The sequence below is a fragment of the Amblyraja radiata genome, chromosome 14 (genome assembly GCF_010909765.2).
Source record: "Amblyraja radiata isolate CabotCenter1 chromosome 14, sAmbRad1.1.pri, whole genome shotgun sequence".
Taxonomy (NCBI): Eukaryota; Metazoa; Chordata; class Chondrichthyes; order Rajiformes; family Rajidae; genus Amblyraja; species Amblyraja radiata.
The window spans coordinates 30310510-30330586 of record NC_045969.1 but is presented as its reverse complement, the minus strand read 5'-3'; the positions used below and the strand labels follow the sequence as shown (position 1 = coordinate 30330586).

General features: G+C 44.4%; 2 protein-coding genes across 6 annotated transcripts in view; both read left to right on the top strand.

The window, feature by feature from the left end:
- Nucleotides 1-8615, top strand: part of tmco3 (transmembrane and coiled-coil domains 3) — a 32226-nt gene extending 23611 nt beyond the window's left edge. For 2 of the 5 annotated variants that reach the window (XM_033032982.1, XM_033032983.1), the window contains exons 9-13: nucleotides 918-1116; nucleotides 4695-4845; nucleotides 6472-6551; nucleotides 7821-7970; nucleotides 8092-8615. In XM_033032982.1, coding sequence (XP_032888873.1) covers nucleotides 918-1116; nucleotides 4695-4845; nucleotides 6472-6551; nucleotides 7821-7970; nucleotides 8092-8205 — 694 coding nt within the window. In that variant the 3' untranslated portion in view covers nucleotides 8206-8615. The remainder of the gene's footprint in view (nucleotides 1-917; nucleotides 1117-4694; nucleotides 4846-6471; nucleotides 6552-7820; nucleotides 7971-8091) is intronic. The other 3 variants (XM_033032984.1, XR_004414019.1, XR_004414018.1) reach the window with 3 other exon arrangements.
- Nucleotides 8616-13266: 4651 nt separating this feature from the next.
- Nucleotides 13267-19720, top strand: LOC116980598 (kelch repeat and BTB domain-containing protein 7-like). The gene is made up of 2 exons (XM_033032981.1): nucleotides 13267-13732; nucleotides 18045-19720. Exons 1-2 carry the CDS (start codon nucleotides 13310-13312, stop codon nucleotides 19536-19538), a joined length of 1917 nt encoding a protein of 638 aa, XP_032888872.1. The 5' UTR covers nucleotides 13267-13309; the 3' UTR covers nucleotides 19539-19720.
- Nucleotides 19721-20077: the final 357 nt, after the last annotated feature.

Sequence of the window (20077 nt, the reverse complement as noted above, 5' to 3'; positions counted from 1 at the left end):
CATAATCTTGGCCCAGTCCCAATGACTTTATTTGTTGTGTTCAAGGTGATTTGATCCTGCAAAGTGATAGCAGTATCACAAACATTATATGGAAATTGAATAGAACAGAACAGTACAGCATAGGAACAGGTTCCTTTGGCCCACAATGACTTTAGTTTAGTTTAGAGATTCAGCCCTTCAGCCCACCGAGTCCACGCTGGCTGCAATCCCCATACACTAACTCCATCGCACACACTAGGGACAATGTAAAATCTTCACCGAAGCCAATTTGTACGTCTTTGGAGTGTGGGAGGAAACCGGAGCATCTGGGAAAAACCCACGCGGTCACAGGGAAAACGTACAAACGCCATACAGACAGCACCTGTTGTCAGGATCAAACCGGGGTCTCTGGCACTGTAAGGCAGCAGCTTAACTGCTGAGCCACAGTGCTGCCTCTTGTGCCAACATGATGCCAAGACAAATTCTTATCTGCCTACATGTTATCCATATCCCTCCATTTCCTTCATTCCATGTGCCTATCCAAAAATCTCTTGAATGCCACTATCGTGTCTACCTCCACCTGGTGAAGTGGCATGGTGAGTGCCTGGAATGCACTGGCAGCACATTCCAGGCACTCACCATCCACTGTGTAAAACAAACTTATCCCGCACATCTCCTTTAAACTTTGCCTTTCTCACGATAAAGCTTTGCCTATAGTATTTGAGATTTCAATCCTGGGAATAGGATTCTGACTGTGTAGTCTATCTATGCCCCTCATCATCTTACAAATTTCTGAGCAAAATATTAAAAGAAACAACTATCTGCAGACTATAATCCTTAAAAATTGATAATATTTAGTTGTTTGATTGAATTGATTGAAAGATACAGTATGGAATTGTTTTTGAATATGTTTTCATAATTTTGTCTTTCTTTCTCAACAGCATGATGTTAGAAATACTGCGGGTTTTCGCTCTTGCTGGTCAAATTCTATTTTCGTTGGCTGTAATTCTTCTGATGTGTCTTGTGATAAAGACTTACCTCATCGGACCGTTTTACAGGAAACTACACACTGAGGGTAAAGGAAATAGAGAGATAATTGTCCTAGGCATATGTGCATTTATCTTTCTTATGTTAATGGTAATTATATTTATTTTGATTCAAGTTACAGAATTTTAGACCACATTGAGAACAGTAGAAATAAGTAAAATCTGTGAGCTTTGTTCATGGCATCCAAAGCTATCAGTTAGATCCAAATGTTTTGAAGCATTATGTAGAATATATATTCAATAGATTTCAGGAAAGGCCTTGTGTTCAAATAGAGCTATAGCCAACAGACAATAGGTGCAGGAGTAGGTCATTCGGACCTTCGAGCCAGCACCGCCATTCAATGTGATTAAGGCTGATCATCCACAATCAGTACCTCGTTCCTGCCTTCTCCCCATATCCCACTATCTTTAAGAGCCCTATCCAGCTCTCTCTTGAAAGTTTCCAGAGAACCGGCCTCCAGCGCCCTCTGAGGCAGAGAATTCCACAGACTCACAACTCTCTGTGTGAAAAAGTATTTCCCCATCTCCGTTCTAAATGGCTTACCCCTTATTCTTAAATTGTGGCCCCTGGTTCTGGACTCCCCCAACATCGGGAACATTTTTCCTGCCTCTAGCGTGTCCAAACCCTCAATAATCTTATATGTTTCAATAAGAAACCCTCTCATCCTTCTAAATTCCAGAGTGTACAAGCCCAGCCGCTCCATTCTCTCAGCATATGACAGTCCCGCCATCCTGGGAATTAACCTTGTGAACCTACGCTGCACTCCCTCAATAGCAAGAACGTCCTTCCTCAAATTTGGAGACCAAAATTGCACACAATACTCCAGGTGCGGTCTCACTAGGGCTCTGTATAACTGCAGAAGAACCTCTTTGTTCCTATACTCAACTCCTCTTGTTATGAAGGCCAACATGCCATTTGCTTTCTTTACTGCCTGCTGTACCTGCATGCTTACTTTAATTGACGGATGAACAAGGACCCCCAGATCCCGTTGTACTTCTCCTTTTCCCAACTTGACATCATAGATAATAATCTGCCTTCCTGTTTTTGCTACCAAAGTGGATAACCTCACATTTATCCACATTAAACTACATCTGCCAAGCATCTGCCCACTCACCTAACCTATCCAAGTCACCCTGCATTCTCATAGCATCCTCCTCACAGTTCACACTGCCACCCAGCTTTGTGTTATCTGCAAATTTGCTAATGTTACTTGTAATCCCTTCATCTTAATCATTAATATATATTATAAATAGCTGCGGTCCCAGCACCGAGCCTTGGGGTACCCCACTAGTCATTGCCTGCCATTCTGAAAGGGACCCGTTAATCAATAGACAATAGGTGCAGGAGTAGGCCATTTGGCCCTTCGAGCCAGCACCGCCATTCAATGTGATCATGGCTGATCATCCCCAATCAGTACCCCGTTCCTGCCTTCTCCCCATATCCCCTGCCTCTGCTATTTTTAAGAGCCCTATCTAGCTCTCTCTTGAAAACATCCAGAGAACCTGCCTCCACCGCCCTCTGAGGCAGAGAATTCCAGACTACTCCCTACTGCCTAATCCCTACTCTTTGTTTCCTGTCTGCCAACCAATTTTCTATCCATGTCAGCCTCTATCCCAATACCATGTGCCCTAATTTTGCCCACTAATCTCCTATGTGGGACCTGATCGAATGTTTTCTGAAAGTCCAGGTACACTACATTCACTGGCTCTCCCTTGTCCATTTTCCTGGTTATATCCTCAAACAATTACAAAAGATTAGTCAAGCATGATTTCCCCTTCATAAATCCATGCTGATTCGGACCGATCCTGTTACTGCTATCCAAATGTGCTGCTATTTCATCTTTTATGATTGACTCCAGCATCTTCCCCACCACCGATGTCAGGCTAACTGGTCTATAATTCCCTGTTTTCTCACTCCCGCCTTTCTTATAAAGTGGGATAACAATAGCTACCCTCCAATCCACAGGAACTGATCCTGAATCTATAGAACATTGGAAAATGATCACCAATGCGTCCATGATTTCTAGAGCCATTTCCTTAAGTACCCTGGGATGCAGACCATCAGGCCCTGGGGATTTATCAGCCTTCAGTCCCATCAGTTTTCCCAACACAATTTCCTGCCTAATGTGGATTTCCTTCAGTTCCTCCATCACCCCAGATCCTCTGGCCACTACTACATCAAGAAGATTGTTTGTGTCTTAGTGAAGACGGATCCAAAGTACCTGTTCAACCCATCTGCCATTTTCTTGTTCCCCATAATAAATTCACCCTTTTCAGTCTTCAAGGGTTCAACTTTGGCCTTAACTAATTTTTTCCTCTTCACATACATAAAGAAGCTTTTACTATCCTCCTTTATATTCTTGGCTAGCTTACCTTTGTACCTCATCTTTTCTACCCGTATTGGCTTTTTAGTTGTCTCCAGTTGCTCTTTAAACATTACCCAATCATCTGGCTTCCCACTCATCTTTGCTATGTTGTACTACTCTTTTATTTTTATACGATCCCTGACTTCCCTTGTCAGCCATGGTTGCCCCTTAATCCCATTGGAATCTTTCTTCCTCTTTGGAATGAACTGATCATGCACCTTCTGTATTATTCCCAGAAATACCTGCCATTGTTGTTCCACTGTCATCCCTGCTTTCCAGTCAATTTTGGCCAGCTCCTCCCTCATGGCTCCATAGTCCCCTTTGTTCAACTGTAGTACCGACACCTCCGATTTACCCTCCTCCCTCTCAAATTGTAGATTGAAACATCATATTATGGTCACTATCTCCTAATGGCTCCTTAACCTCGTTCCCTTACCAAATCAGGTCCATTACACAATACTAAATCCAGAATTGCCTTCTCCCTGGTAGGCTCCAGTACAAGCTGTTCTGGTTGCCCAGCTACAGGAATTATGTCATTAAGTTGGAAACAATTCACCAGGATATTACTTTGGCTTGCAAATTTGAGTTATAAGGAGGAGTTGGAGCTTGTGAGTCTGAGGGGTGACCATATTGAAGTGTATAAGATCAGAGACATGGATAAAGTGAACAGTCAATCTTTTTCCCAGGGTAAAGAATTCTAAAATTAGAGATGGGCTTAAGGTGAAAGGGGATAGATTTAAGGACATCAGGCAACTTTTTTTCACAGCAGGCAGTCCAGCATTTTGTGTCCATCTTTGATTTAAACCAGCATCTGCAGGTCTTTCCTACACATTTTGTCTGCAGTTGCTTCCTACACAGCCACGGAAGGCAGTGGAGACCAATTCATTGGATGTTTTCAAGAGAAAGTTAGATATAGCTCTTAGGGCTAACAGCATCAAGGAATATGGGGAGAAAGCAGGAACGGGGTACTGATTTTGGATGATCAGCCATGATCATATTGAATGGCGATGCTGGCTCGAAGGGCTGAATGTCCTACTCCTGTAACTATTTTCTATGTTTCTAGTCCAGTATGCCAATTTGGTTAGCATTGACAAGGTGGTCCAAAGAGCCTGTTTTCATGCAGTATAATGCTATGGCTACACTAGTCTATGGCCTATAAGTACTGTATATCACTGCTTTGTGATATACCAATACAAGTGCTACTATTTTTATTTTCCATTAATTATTTGGTATTAAATTGTTATTAGCTGCAGATCTTTGAACTACATTTCACTTGTTGAACTTTGTTTACTTACTCCTGCAGGTGACTGAAATTCTGAATATTTCCATGGAACTGGGTTGTTTCTTAGCCGGGGCATTAATTTCATCACAAGGCCACATTGCCACAGACGAAGTGATGTTGTGTATGGAACCTATACGGGATTTTCTGGCCATAATTTTCTTTGCATCTGTTGGTAATTAACAATATTTTAAATTGTTAGGGAATGTGTCTGCTGTTTATAACTTATTCTTAAAAGGTATTTAATAACAGCCAGAGATTTGGGCAGATCACAATAAGTATTAACAATACAGTTATTTCTGCTATGAGGTCTTTTTTTACATAACACAAATTGGATATTTTTTTGTTTAGTTTAGAGATACAGCATGGAAACAGGCCCCTTGACCCACCATGTCTGCACCGACCAGCGATTCCTGCACACTAACGCTAGGCACAATTTGCAATAATACCAAGCCAATTAACCTACAAACCTGTACTTTTTTGGAGAAACCGGAGATCCTGGAGAAAACCCGCGCAGGTCATGGATAGAATGTACAAACCCCATACAGACAACTACCCGTAGTCAGGATCAAATCCAGGTCTCTGGCGCTGTAAGGCAGCAACTCTACCGCTGTGCCGCCCCGGATATAAATAGAGTGATGAATTAGGGAGCACTGCTTAGATTATGTGGGTGGATTTGATAAAATATGTTTTTGATCAGGAACTAGCCCCACAGGAATCAGACAAAAATGTTACTTTAGAAACTGATTAAGCTTTCTTGTAATCAAACATTATTGTTTAATTAAAAAAAACATGCTGCCAGTTTTATCATGGGAGGGCAGTTACTTTAGAAATTGACGAATAATCGTTACATAGAAAGGACCCTTCGGTTCATAATGTCTGTGCCGAACATAATGCCAGGACCATCATTTATCTACCTGCGCATAACCTATATCCTTCCATTCCCTGCATATACATATGCCTATCCAAAAGTCTTTTCAATGCCACTAAAGTGTCTGCTCCAACCACTACCCCCAGCAGCGTGTTCCAGGCACTCACCACCGTGTATGTGCGTGTGTGCGTGCGTGTTTATGTGTGTGTGCGCATGTGTGTGCGTGCGAACAAAAAAACCACTTGCTCCCTACATGACCTTTAAACTTTCCTCCTCTCACCTTAAAATGATGAGGCAGGTATAATAACAACATTTAAGACATTTGGACAGTGCATGGATGGAAATATTTGAGAGATAGGCCAAATGTGGGCGAATGGGACGAGCTTAGGGCATCATCATCGGCATGGACGAGTTGGGTTGAATTTAACTAGGCATCATATTCAATGCAACAATTGTGGGCCAAAGAGCCTGTTCATGTGTTGTACTGTTCTATGTTCCCTGGTCCACTCTTCCATTCCCATCAATCATTCCATTTCTCACTTTTTCACCTTAACTACAGGAGAATAATGTTGCAGCTTTCTGAACTCTACTGAATTCAACAGCTTCTGGTCATGTGCTTTCTTTGTTAGTATCAAAAATGGACAGTTCTGACGGGTTATCCATCTGTCCCAATTCTGATCAAGGGACTCCAACCTAAAACATTAACTTGTGTATGTTTCCATTGATGCTGCCAGGCCAGCTGAGTGTTCCACCATTTTTGATAGTGTTTCAAATTCCCGCATCTGGAGTTTTTGATGTTCATTTTGTGTTTGACTGTTTTATAGCTGATAAAGCCAAATTAGTGCTGTTGGGTAATGATATGTAAACTATCATTTAACAAGGTATCTGCGTATTGAATGAATGCACATCCAATTCTTCTGCTCTTCTTAGGTCTTCACGTGTTCCCAACATTTGTTCTTTATGAACTGACTGTGCTAATGTGCCTTACACTGGCCGTGGTGGTGTTGAAGGTAACGTAGTTAATGTTAGCCTTAAGGAAGGTTGACAAAACGTTCATTTCTCCATAGATTGACCCAAGCATTTCCACTTTCTAATGTTTGGGTTTTGGAAATCTGTGGTGTTAGAATGTATTGCTGGGATGGCTATGCGTTCACAACATGACATGAAATTCAATGTGAAGAATGTGGATACTATATTCCAGCTAAAATTAAGCTCTAACTTCATATGGGTTTGGCGTAATTGTCTTGTTTTTGTACATTTGTACATTGTTATCCACAATTGTTTCTGCTTTTGCCTTATTAAAATTATACTTGGAACAGTACAGCACAGGAACAAGCTCTTCAGCTCATGCGCATAAAGCTTCAACACTACCTAATACCAAATTAATCTAATCCCTTCTGCCTGCACTTGATCCATATCCATCTTTATGTGCCTATCTGAATGAAACTATTTAATGTAACTAATGTATCTGCTTCCACCATCACCCCAGGCAGTGCATCCCAGGCACCCACCACTCTCTGTAACAAAATTAATTCTCCTTTAAACTTTCCCCCTCTCACCTTAAAGTTATGCCCTCTAGTTTTTGACATTTCCACCCTGGGAAAATGGATTTTGACTGTCTATCCTTCATTTTATAAACTTCAATCATGTCTCTCCTCAGCTCTGGTTTTGGGAAAACAATCCTAGTCGGTCCAAACATTCCATACAGCTAATGCCATCTAATCCAGGCAGCATCCTGGTAAACCTCTTCTGCATTCTTTATCAATCAATCAATGCCTCCACAACCTGTAATGGAATGACCAGAACTGGACACAATATTCCAAATACGGCCTAGCCAACTTTTTATAAAGCTTCAACATGACTCCCTGCACTTTATATTTATTGCCCCTAACTAATATACTCAATGCCCCAATTTGTATTTAAAATAAACTCTGTGTTACTAGTTGCTGCTGCTTTTTTGGACCAACACCAGATGGTCTTTCCAACTAATCAAAATGGAAGTTTAGTTTAGAGTTACAGTGTGGAAATAGGCCTTTGGACTACTATGTCCACACCATCCAATGATCACCCATACATTAGTTCTATGATATCCCATTTTTGCATCCTACATACGAATGGCAATTTACAAAAGCCAATTAACCTACACGCCTGCTTGTCTTTGGAATGTGGGATGAAAGTGGAATGCAGGTCATGGAAATATATACAATTAAATCACCTAGAACATAGCGAAAGATGTGTGAGTGATAATGTTAACACATTTTTAAATTTATTTTTTCTAGTTCGTCTTAGCAGTACTTGTCCTCTCTCTAATTCTTCCAAGAAACAGCAGGTACATCAGGTGGATCGTTTCCGCTGGCTTAGCACAAGTCAGTGAATTTTCCTTTGTTCTGAGTAGTCGAGCCCGCAAGTCGGGGATTGTCTCTCGAGAAGTAAGTTGCCTTGTAATTGTTCAGCATCTGTTTAAATGTAGCAATAATATATTCAGTTGTGGTTCAATTCATTATATACAACGTAAAAATTAAAGCTGTTGTACAACTTCTTTCTCTGCAGGTGTACCTCCTCATTCTCAGTGTCACTACCTTGAGCCTTTTACTTGCCCCAGCACTGTGGAGAGGAACAATTTTAAAATGTGCGCCTAAGCCGGACAGGCGGTTAACCACATGATGAAAAGCGGATAAGATAATGTTCCAATCACTGCATTTGTTAAATGTTGGAGATTGAAGACTCCTGTTCTCTAGATTTCCATAAGGAGCTTTTATGCAGAAGCTGGTACCAGTTGAAATATGGAAGTTGGTTTCCCCTAACATCACTGTTTTATCTTTTGTTTCCCATGCATATAACTGACAACTGGATTCAGAAGAGCAATAGTCACTTTAAATCCATTGGTAGAATGCTTTGTACATGCTGCTTCATATTTCTGATCTTTAAATGAGGAAATGGGTTTCAGGGCAAAATGACAGGCAAATGTGCTGAACTTTATAATATATATTGTGGATTAACAATTGAAGGAAGGAATAAGATGTATTTTTGGTAAATGTATTTAATTTATAAATACTGGCAATGTTTTCATTGGATGATGGTACAGCTGATGAATATTCCAAATTGGCTTGAATCCTTGTTACAAATGCTTTATTGAACTTGAATTTAAAGTATTTAACTAAATCATGACTAATCTTCACCTAATTATCTACCTGTGCGCCGTTGGAGTGCGGGAGGAAACCCAAACCCTAGCCCTAACCGCAACCCTAACTTTAGGTTGATAGGCTTGGTATAAGTATAAATTATCCCTAGTGTGTGTGGGATAGTGTGCGGGGGATCACTGGTCGTTGCGGACTCGGTGGGCCGAAGGGCACTGTATCTCTGAAGTTCTGAACTAAATGTGACACAGGGATCCCAGGAGTTGGACTCAAACCCGCAATGTTCTGCTTGCTCGTCATGGCTACGAATTGTCCCAGAGGCAGATCTCTCTTCCAATGGTCTCTCCAAACCCCCAGAGGCAGTGGGCTTTTCAACTGGGTATAGGCAATGTTGTCAATGTAACAGTGCCACCCACCTGCTCCGGCCACGGTCTAAATACCCATCATCCATTTTGAAGCAAGGGGGGAGGTGGGGGGGTGTTGTTCCCAAAGTCTGCATTAATCGCATAGCCAATGTTACTAAACCAGATGATGTGGCCTTTGTGCGTCGGGGAAGGTGGGGGGAGGGGTGGTGGAGAATGGGAGAAGGGGAGAGGGCAGTGGATAAGGGGGAGAAGAGTGGAGCGGGGAGAAGGCAGGAGAGGGGGACAAGCAGAAGCTAGGGCTAGTGTTAGGGTTTTCTCCCGCACTTCAAAGGCGCACAGGTTTGTATAAATTGTCTGTCGCATGTGTGAGATTGTGTGCGGGGGATCGCTGGTCGCAGGCTGGGTCCACAAATGGGGGGGCGTTGGGGAAAGTGGGGGGGGTGGGTGAAGAATGGGAGAAGGGAGGGGGAGGATAGGATGGGAGGGGGGGGGGGGTTAGTGGATAAGGGGGAGAAGAGTGGAGCGGGGAGAAGGGAGGAAGAGGGGAGAAGGGAAGAAGGGGGGAGAGGGTAGGGGAGAAGGATATGGGGGAGTGGAGAAGGAGGTATGGGGGTGGGATGGGGAAAGAGGGGAGAGGGGAGCTTAGTCTCCACTCACTGAATCCATCCCTGTGAAAAGTTATAGAGACGGTGATCGGATCTGGAAGCGGACATTACATCTATAAATAAAATTGAACGACTCAGACATCTTTTCATTTGCACAATTGATTTTATTGTATTAATTTTAATATATTAATGTTTAAAATCCATGCATTGAAGGAAGAATATTTTACAGCCCATCTGTGTAGCAATGTTACAAAATTTTGAGATTTTAAAAATCAAGTCTGCAATTTATCCCAACAGATAAAGCATAAAAAGAAGTTTAATTTGACCTAATTCACTTTCATATCTTCAGTATTAAAAATGTCATGACCATACTCGGAAATTAGCATCTTGTTCCCTATTCCCTGCTGAGGGCGTTAGAAGTCGCTTTTTATTTTAATCCAATTATTAAATTGTCTAGCGATTTTAAAAAACAAACAAAAAAAACGGGAACAGAAGTCCGATCGATTTTTCTTCAGTAGCTAGCAGCCCGAGGGAATCCGCCTCCGTCAGGCAGTACAAAACTGAATTTTAATTCCCCCCCCCCCCCCCCAAAGGCGCCAGAGACGCATACACGGCCAGTGGCAGAACTGCAGCGCCGCTGAAGGTAAGTTTTGTAACATCGCTAATCTGTGGTCCATAACCCTAACCGGGCATCACCCACAGGACAGCATACAGAGACTCCCAAATGATGTCCCAGGATTTTGAACATTCCAAAGTCCTGGGGCGACAGGGAAGCACTGCGCGTCACTGCATGCGTCACCACGCATCACGCCCGCGTCATCAAGCGACAACCTCTTTTTAGGCTGTCGCCCAAATGACACCCAAGTGGGACAGGCCCATTACAAACATCTCTGGAGAAAAGGAATAGGTGATGTTTCGGGTCAAGACCCATCTTCAGATCACCTTCCTTCTGAAGAAGGGCCTCGACCCGAAACATCATTGATTTCTTTTCTCCAGAGATGCTGTCCAACCCGTTGAGTTAATCCAGCTTTTTGTGTCTATCTTCTATACTCAATAGACTGACTATATTCTAAATGGCTGAAGAGACGCTCTGTGAATTGCAGTGTGTATCCTGTCCATTTGGAACCAAGGTGAGCATGATCATCATAAGACAACTCCAAATTAAAATGCAGAAAGTAACATAAACCAATGTGCATACTCTTTCACTAAATCTTTTGATTCTATTGATCAATGAGTCAAGAGTATTTTATTGTCATATGTCGTAGATCGGACAATGAAATTCTTACTTGCAGCAGCGGAACAGAATATGTAAACATAGTACTCTGTAAACGATATGAAAAAAAAGTTCAATGTGTGTATCACAATCACAGTAATACTCTATTGGCCAAGTATGTTTTGTAACATACAAGGAATTTCATTTGCCAAGTCAGTCATACCAATAAAAAACAACTGAACACACAAAATACATTTTAACATAAACATCCACCACAGTAACTTCCCCACATTCCTCACTGTGACGGAAGGCGAAAAAAAGATTAAATCTCTTCCCTTCTTTGCTCTCCCGTGGCAGGGGGCCTTGAGTCTTCCGTTGACGGGATGAACTTGACTCCCGTAGCTGACGGCGTTTGGGCCCTCTGCATCAGGGCGATCTGCTTCTGCATCGGGGGGATGTCAGCTCCCCCGCGCTGGGCGATCGGACCCCGGGTTGGGGCTGATCGAGCCTCACCGTCATTGGAGCTCCCGACTGCCTCTCCCGAGACTGTGAGCTCTTGATGGTAAATTCACAGGCCGCGGTTGGAGCGATCCCAGGCAAGGGATCGACCCCGATGTTAAGTGCACGACACGTGTTGGGGCTCAAAGTCAGTCCGAGAAGGTCTCCAGCTGCATCGATGGTAGGCCGCAGAGCAACCAGAGGTGCAATCTCGAAAACAATCGCATTTCCAGCAAGGTAAGAAACTGAAAAAAAAAATTTCCGCCGACCCCCACATAAAACAAACCAGAGAACATTTACACACAAAAAAAAAAGAAAAAATAGACAGACTGTTGGCGGGGCTGCCAATTGTGCAGCGCCCCTGGTGGTATACACACACTCACACGTACACATAAAAAACAAACAATAACTGCAACAATAACAATAATAGTCCATGTAGTTCAGAGCTTATTTGAGATTGTAGTGTTTAATAGCCTAATGGCCGTACGGAAGAAGCTGTTCCTGAACCTGGACGTTACAGTTTTCAGATCCCTGTACCTTCTTCCCGATGGCAGGGGTGAAATGAGTATGTGGCCAGGGTGGTGTGGATCTCTGATGATGTTGGCTGCCTTTTTGAGGCAGCGATCCGGTATATCCCTTCGATGGTGGGGAGGTCAGTACTGGTTAGTGTTCATAACTTTTTGCAATCTTCATCACTCTTAGACATTCAAGTTGCCGAACCAGGCCATGATGCAACCAGCCAATATATTCGTTACTGTACACCTGTAGAAGTTCAAGAGAATCCTCTCTGACATACGGAATCTCCATAGTCTTCTCAGGAAGTAGAGGTGTTGATGTGCTTTCTTTATAATTGCATCAGTGTGCTGGGCCCAGGAAAGATCTTCAGAAATATGCATGCCCAAGAATTTGACTCTTTTGAATCTCCATCATCGTCCTGTTAATTATAGACAAGATGACTTTGCTGAATCCTATTTGTCTCTCCCAAGAAATTCACTTCCATTCAACACTACAAATCATCATCATCGTTGAAAACATCAACAGGCACGGTGCCTCACAATGCTATGTAAGACAGTGATCTCAACTTCTACTGAAGTGTGGATGGCCGTTGGCTCGCTAGGAGCTCATCCGCCCTTTGACAGGTCTTGTTCTTGGTCCTGCTGGGGGTCCACAGCCCCCTCCTCACCTGGCAAACCAGGTGCGGGAGACTGTCTAGTCGCCGACTATTCAATCATGGAGCAGGTAGCACGGGATTACATGGTATCCGTGGTGGGGGGGGGACTCCCTCCGACCTGACCAGTAACACTACAACGGATAATCACAAAAAGGGAAACATTATTAATGCATTCTGCATAAGCCTTGGAGAACTGGTGATTAAAACAGTAAAGTTTAAATAATCAAAAACATTCAGTGTGACATTGCACTTAATGCATGCAGTGGGGTTGTGACAATAGTGGATAGATGAGACTGGGTGCTATTACGAGGTATAATCGGTATACGGGTCAATACTCACAGAAGCATTTCTAATGAAAACGGTGGCTCATTAATTGGATTTAATAGAGGGTCCTAGATTTTAGCTGCAGAGCCAAGAAATGGAAATTTACTTGCGTTTCCTTTAATTCAGAAAAACCAGCTTGTTTCTTATTAGACAATATTGCCTAAACTGCATTTATGGAATCACGTTATATCATTTTATTTCTATTTTGAACTGGAGAAAGTTCTGGAATTTACCAGAATAGAATCCGCTATGAGTAGAGTTGGTCTGTAGGAGGCGCCCTAACAAAAGTGGAGCCCCTGGTCGGCCCGCCGGTGACGTTCGGTGATTGACGTCCAAGGCGGACAATGAGCATGGGGAGGGGGCGGATGTGATGGAAGCTGATTGGCTGAGTGCGACCGGCGAGGCGGGAGCTGGTGACGCGCTGAGGGCGGGGCTCTGGGTGCGGCCGAGACAAGATGGAGGCTCTGTCGGGTCCTGAGCAGCTGGAGGATACGGCCTACGCCGGGGCCCTGCTCCGGGAACTCAAGTCCTTCTACGACGCGCGGCTGCTAGTGGACGTGACGTTGGAGGTGGACGGCGGGAGCCGCTTCCTGTGCAACCGGAACGTGTTGGCGGCCGCTAGCCCCTACTTCAGGAGCATGTTCACGGGCGGCCTGTTCGAGAGCAAGCAGCAGAGCGTCACCATCCACGACGTGGACTCGGACTCGATGGCCCTCATCATTGACTACTGCTACACGGGCCGCGTCACCGTGTGCGAGGCCAGCGTGCAGAAGCTTTACGTGGCCGCCAACATGCTGCAGCTCGATTACGTGCGGCAAGCCTGCGCTGCCTTCATGGCGCGGCGCCTCGACCTCTACAACTGCGCCGGCATCTTAAAGGTGAGCCCACCCTACCTGTCGGGTTGCTGAGTGGGATTCCCATTGCCCCACCCGGGGGCTGCGAGGGGGAGGGGCATACAGCACGGAAATAGTCCCTTCGACCCATGTCCATGTTAACCAAGGTGTCTACCTGAGCTAGTCCCAGTTCAGGATGATGTTTCGGGGTATTTGGAAGCAACATGGTTTTGACATGGAGATCTTGTCTGACAAACCTGTTTTGAGGAGGTAACAAGCAGAATAGACTTGAGGAGGTAACAAGCAGGACTTGCATTTCCGAAAGCCCTTGATGAGATGCTGCACGTGAGATTGCTAGACAAGATAGGAGCCCATAGATGAGGAGGGGGGGGGGGAGGAGAGGAGGGGGGGGAAGGGTGGGTGTCTCATTGAAACCTACTGGGTAATGAAAGGCTGAGATAGAGTGGACGTGGAAAGGATGGGAGAGTCTAGAACAAGAGGGAAGATCTTCAGGAAAAAAAGGTCGTACCTTTTAGAACAGGGATGAGGAATTTAGCCAGAGGGTTGTGAATCTGTGGAATTAATTTCCGTCGACCGCTGTGGAGGCCAAGACCGTGGGCATTTTCAAAGTGGAGATTGATAGGTTCTTAATTATGTCGAAGGTTAAGGGGAGAAGGCAGGAGAACAGGGTTGATAGCCATGATGACATGGCGAAGTCGACTCTGGGCTAATTCTGCTCCCATGTCTTATTTTCCTGTATTTGACACATGTTGGATAGTGTGTGCAAAGTGATGCTGCCTGAACCACTGGCTTTCTCCAGCACCTCATATATAGAGTCATACAGCGTGGAAACAGGCCGTTAAGCCCAACTTGCTCACGCTAACCAACATGTCTCACCTACACTAGTCCTACCTGCCTGTGTTTGGTCCATATCCCTCTAAACCTGTCCTATTCATGTACCTTTTGAAAGCCTTTGGCCACCCTATCTATGCCACTTTCAAGGAACTATGTACCTGAACATATAGATTCCTCTGCTCTACAACACTTCAGAGCCCTACCATTCATTATGTTGGTACTGCCCACGTTAGACTTCCTGAAATGCAACATCTCACATTTCTTTATTAAATTCTATTAACCATTCGTCAACCCACTCGGCCAACCGATCAAGTTCCCACTGCAATTTTTGACAACCATCTTCACTATCTGCAATACCACCCACTATTGTGTCATCTACAAAATTGCCATGTACGTTCTCATCCAAAATAGATGACAGACGTCAATGGGACCACCACCAAACCCTGAGGCACACCACTCCAGGCCTCCAGTCACACAAGCAACTTTCCACCATCACCAGTCTCTCTCTGGTTACCCCTTTTCTCTTTATGTGCTTATAAAATCTCTTGGGATTATCCTGAACTAGACTAAGTGGGACCCGTTGGGTTCCTGTCACATGGGAGGCCTGGTCCCCCAACATAACCCGTTCCCCAATGCAATATTCCAACACTCACCCGTTCCCCCAATGCAACCCGTCCCCCCAACACATTGTTGCACCACTCGCGCATAGGCCCCAACTGCGCAGGCACAGCTCATTTCCCCTCATCCCCCAACACACCCTCCCCCTCCTCTTGACCCTCGCTCTTCTTTCCTCCCCCAATCCCTCCCTCTCCTTTCCCCTACCCTCAGTCACTTCCTCCATAACTCCTCTCCCCTCCCTATCCCCCTATCCCCCCCACTATCGCTCATGATCTCCCCCACTGCCCTCCTCTCCCTCTATTCCCCACTCCCTACCTCCCCCCCTCCTCTCCCTCTATTCCCCCTCCACCCCTACTCTCCTCACCTTCCCCACTTTCCCCCTCTCCCTGCCTACCCCTTCCCCTCCCCCAATCCCTCCCGCCCTCTCCTTTCCCCTACCCTCAGTGACTCCCTCCCTCCCATCCATCCTCCACAGGTCATTCATTGTTAGCTGTGGCTTAGATCCCGTGACTTGACGATTGGACCACTTTGAATCGTGTGTGTGTGTGTGTGAGTTACTCAAGCTCCGTGCAAACTGCTAGGCCGCCTTGTAACCTGACTCTCCCTCTCTCCCTGTGCCCACTTCGGCCCGCCGTACCTACCTGCCTGTCTGCTCGCTGCTGCCGGGGGGGGGGGGGGGGGGGGGGGGTTTGGTATCGGTGTTCGTCACGGTGAGCACCATGAGTTTCGATGAGCTGATGGAGAAGATCTCCGAGAAGGCGTGAGGGTGCGTTACCGCAACGGTGGCGGCAGAGGAGATGGACCTGGGGAACAGTTAGACTGGACCGCCATTGCCGCAGAGGGCAGGCAGGGGAGAGTGGTGAGTGGTGAGCGATGAGGGAGAGAGAGACGGGACCAGGGCCCCCACTGAGCCCCCCGCGCGGCCAGTGGTGGGGGAAACGATAGACAAGTTACTGTGAGGGGAGAGAGGAATTTGTGAGTGAGGCGGCACAGGCCACCGCCAGTGGGGCAGGAAGGGGCGTCGTCATGCCGGCCGTGGTATTGACTGACAGGAGAAGAGACCGATCTGCGCACTCGTGTTTTTTCATGATTTTTAAACCTCGATAACTTTTACAATATACCACCGATCAGAACGAAGCTTGTTGCACTCGCAGCACAGGAGAACGGTGAGTAACCTGGTGAATAATCGTAGCGCTATCGCGTAACGTTTTCGCGCAAATAGAAAAACCCCACAAACCAGAAGAGCACAAGATCAGAATTTTAGTTATGAAAAGATAGATGCTATCTGCCAGAGCTGCCCATTATTTGCCCTCCTGATTTTCTGTTGTAGCTTGCTCCTTCTTTCCCAAAATTTCTCCAGGGATGCACTTGATCCCAGCTGCTGATACCTGACTCATGCCTCCTCCTTACTCTTGACTTGAGCCCCAATTTCCCTAGTCATCCTAACTTCCTTACGCTTACCAGCCTTGCCTTTTAGTCTTAACAGGAACGTGCATGTCCTGAACTCTTGTCAGCACACTTTTCAAAACATCCCACGTTCTTTTTCCTTCAAACAGCTGAATCCAATCAAATTGAGCAAGTTCCTGTCTCGTACCCTCAAAGTTGGCCTTGCCTCAATTTATCATTTTAACTCGTGGGCCGGCTCTGTCCCTCCCATAACTATCTTAAACCTAATTAAAAAAGACATCCACTTACCCATCCCAATTTACAAAACCTAGATCAAGTATTGCCCATTCCCCTGTGGGGCCCCTCTACATATTGCTGGAGGAAACTCTCAATAGTTCAATAGAGCTTTATTTGCCACATACAGTGCCCTCCATAATGTTTGGGAATCACCAGACTGATTCCTGGGATGTCAGGACTTTCATATGAAGAAAGACTGGATAGACTCGGCTTCTACTCGCTAGAATTTAGAAGATTGAGGGGGGATCTTATAGAATCTTACAAAATTCTTAAGGGGTTGGACAGGCTAGATGCAGGAAGATTGTTCCCGATGTTGGGGAAGTCCATGACAAGGGGTCACAGCTTAAGGATAGAGGGGAAATCCTTTAGGACCGAGATGAGAAAAACGTTTTTCACACAGAGAGTGGTGAATCTCTGGAACTCTCTGCCACAGAAGGTAGTTGAGGCCAGTTCATTGGCTATATTTAAGAGGGAGTTAGATGTGGCCCTTGTGGCTAAAGGGATCAGGGGGTATGGAGAGAAGGCAGGTACGGGATACTAAGTTGGATGATCAGCCATGATCATATTGAATGGCGGTGCAGGCTCGAAGGGCCGAATGGCCTACTCCTGCACCTATTTTCTAGGTTTAGCAAGCGATGCTTACATTTGTTACAGAATAGATTTAGAGATAAATGTTGGTGCTTTTAACAATGAAGTTCTAGCATGTTTTCATTTGACCGTTTGCTTGTGCTGCAGTCTTGCTTACACAGAGACAGTTGCATAAATATGTCCTCCATCTGCTTACAATTTAAAAACAAAAGACATCTGTAATGTATATAATGTAATTAGCATATGTTATGTCTTGTGCGAGGGGACGCATGCGCTGGCGGAGACTCAAGGTGGCGTCCTGCAATAAAGTAGCTTGTGAGTTTACTCCTGTATCTGAGAGTTCTTTTAAGTCAGTTCCAAGTACCCAAAATATACAACAACATCGGATCCGCATTTATCCACCACCACCCTCACCAAAATAGATTAATGGTATTACACTCGCTGTGGGATCTATGTATGTGTGGATGACAAGTAGACATAGTAATTATTTCATATTTCAAAAATTGCTTGATTAGCTGAGGCACCTTGAGGATGTAACATAATAAATCAATTCATTTGTGAAGAGTCACTTGTCAGTGTCTGACAGATCTCTAACCAATTTCCTTTGCCTTAGTTTGCAGATGCTTTTGACAATGTGGAACTGAAAGAGAAGGCACTTGCCTTCATCGCTCGTAACCTGCAGCATTTGTGCAGAACAGAAGAGTTGTGTGAACTTTCGCTGGAACAGATTAAGGAGATCCTAAAGCTGGATACACTGGATATCGACAGTGAGAGGAAAGTGTGCACCGTGGCAATTCAGTGGATTGAATCAAATATCAGTGAGCGTGCTGCATATGCGCTTGAAGTGTTGAAGTCTGTAAGGTGGCATCATTTCAGTGAGAAAGACAGACTGTACATCAATACACTTAAATCTCAGCTGTTTGTCAAAAACAAATCTCTTAGTTCTATTTTGCATGACCTTTCACTTCCCAAAGCTGTTGATTTATCCACCAATATGCATAACTCTTCAAAGAGGGTTGGATTTAGTGCTAAGGAGATGGTTATTTTTTTTGGCCATCGAAAGGAGCCTTTCCTGTGTTATGATCCATATTCTGGTGACATATATGCAATGTCTTCACCTTTGACTAGTCCAGCTCTTACAAAGTCCATCAGTTCACTCGCTGTCTGTGTTTCGCCAGACAATGACGTCTTTTTGGCAGCACAACCAAGTAAACAACTATGGGTATATAATGCCGTTCAGAATAGCTGGCAACAACTTGCAGAGCGACTGCTGGCAAGAGAAGGTATGGATGTTGCCTATTTGAATGGATACATTTACATCCTAGGCGGTCGAGACCCATCTACGGACCTGAAAGTTAAAGAGGTTGAGTGTTACAGTATTCAGAGAAACCAGTGGATTTTTGTGGCCTCCTTGCCTCATGCATTGCACTCATTTGAGCTGATTACAGTTGGAGACTGCTTGTATGCAGTTAATAATAAGAGGATGTTGTGCTATGTGCCAGAGAGAAATCAGTGGCTGAATTGTGCTTCCTTAAAGCGGAGTGAGTTCCAGGAAGCTTGTGTTTTCAATGATGAAATTTATTGTATTTGTGACATCCCGGTCATTAAGGTTTACAACCCTTCGAAGGGTGAGTGGCGAAAGATCAGTGATATCCCCATCGATGCTAATACCCACAATTTTCAAATTGTTTGTCATGGCAACAAACTGCTTCTCATAACCACTATAGTCCCACAGTGGAGGAAGAACAGAGTGACTGTTCATCAGTATGATGTAAATGGTGATCAGTGGGTCAACGTTGGTACAATGTTGGGTTTGTTACACTATGACAGTGACTTCATATGCCTTTCAGCACGTCTGTACCCTTCATGCTTGGATCCCGGACAGAGTTTTATTAGCGAGGATGATGATATCCGGAGCGAGTCAAGTGCAGATTGGGATTTTGAAGGATCGAGTGATATTGACTCGGAGTCGGGAAGCTCCAGTTCATTTTCAGATGATGATTGGCAGCCGCCAGGAGGACTAAGAGTTGAAAGAATACAGCAAAATGGTCATTCAGTACCTCCAGATAATAGAGTTCCTCATATGAACGGTCAGATTGGGAACTAACAGGCTCTATTTTAAACGGTCATTAATGGGGAAAAAAGTCAAAAATAGTGAAAAGTAACTAGTATTTTTTTTGGATTGTTGCAGATATGGTAGTTTTTGGCAAATACAGACAATTATATTTTTTGCAGTACATGTTAGTGTCTTTGGAAGAACTGGAAAAATAAAAATTGCATTGAAATTGATGTTTTATTTTCCTCTTATCAGCAGGTACACCATGAAATTGTGTTGAATTGTGCTCTGATCCTTTTAAAGTACGTCACATCCTTTTGAAAGTGATTTGGAGGGTGGTAACAATATTTAGAATTATCCTTGATAAAAGTAGCGGTTTACAGTTACGTCATGTTCTCAAACATTTTATAAGATGGTAAATCCATGAAGAATTTAGTAAAGCAACAGGGATCTTACAACTGGAAAAGCCTTTGGATTCTTTAAGTGGGATTATTTCAACCCTTTGTGGAAACTGAGCTCCAGTTTAAGGTGAATCCAGAGTTTTATCCTGTGTTTCATTTGGGTAATGTATCAATTTAATGAAATCAAGT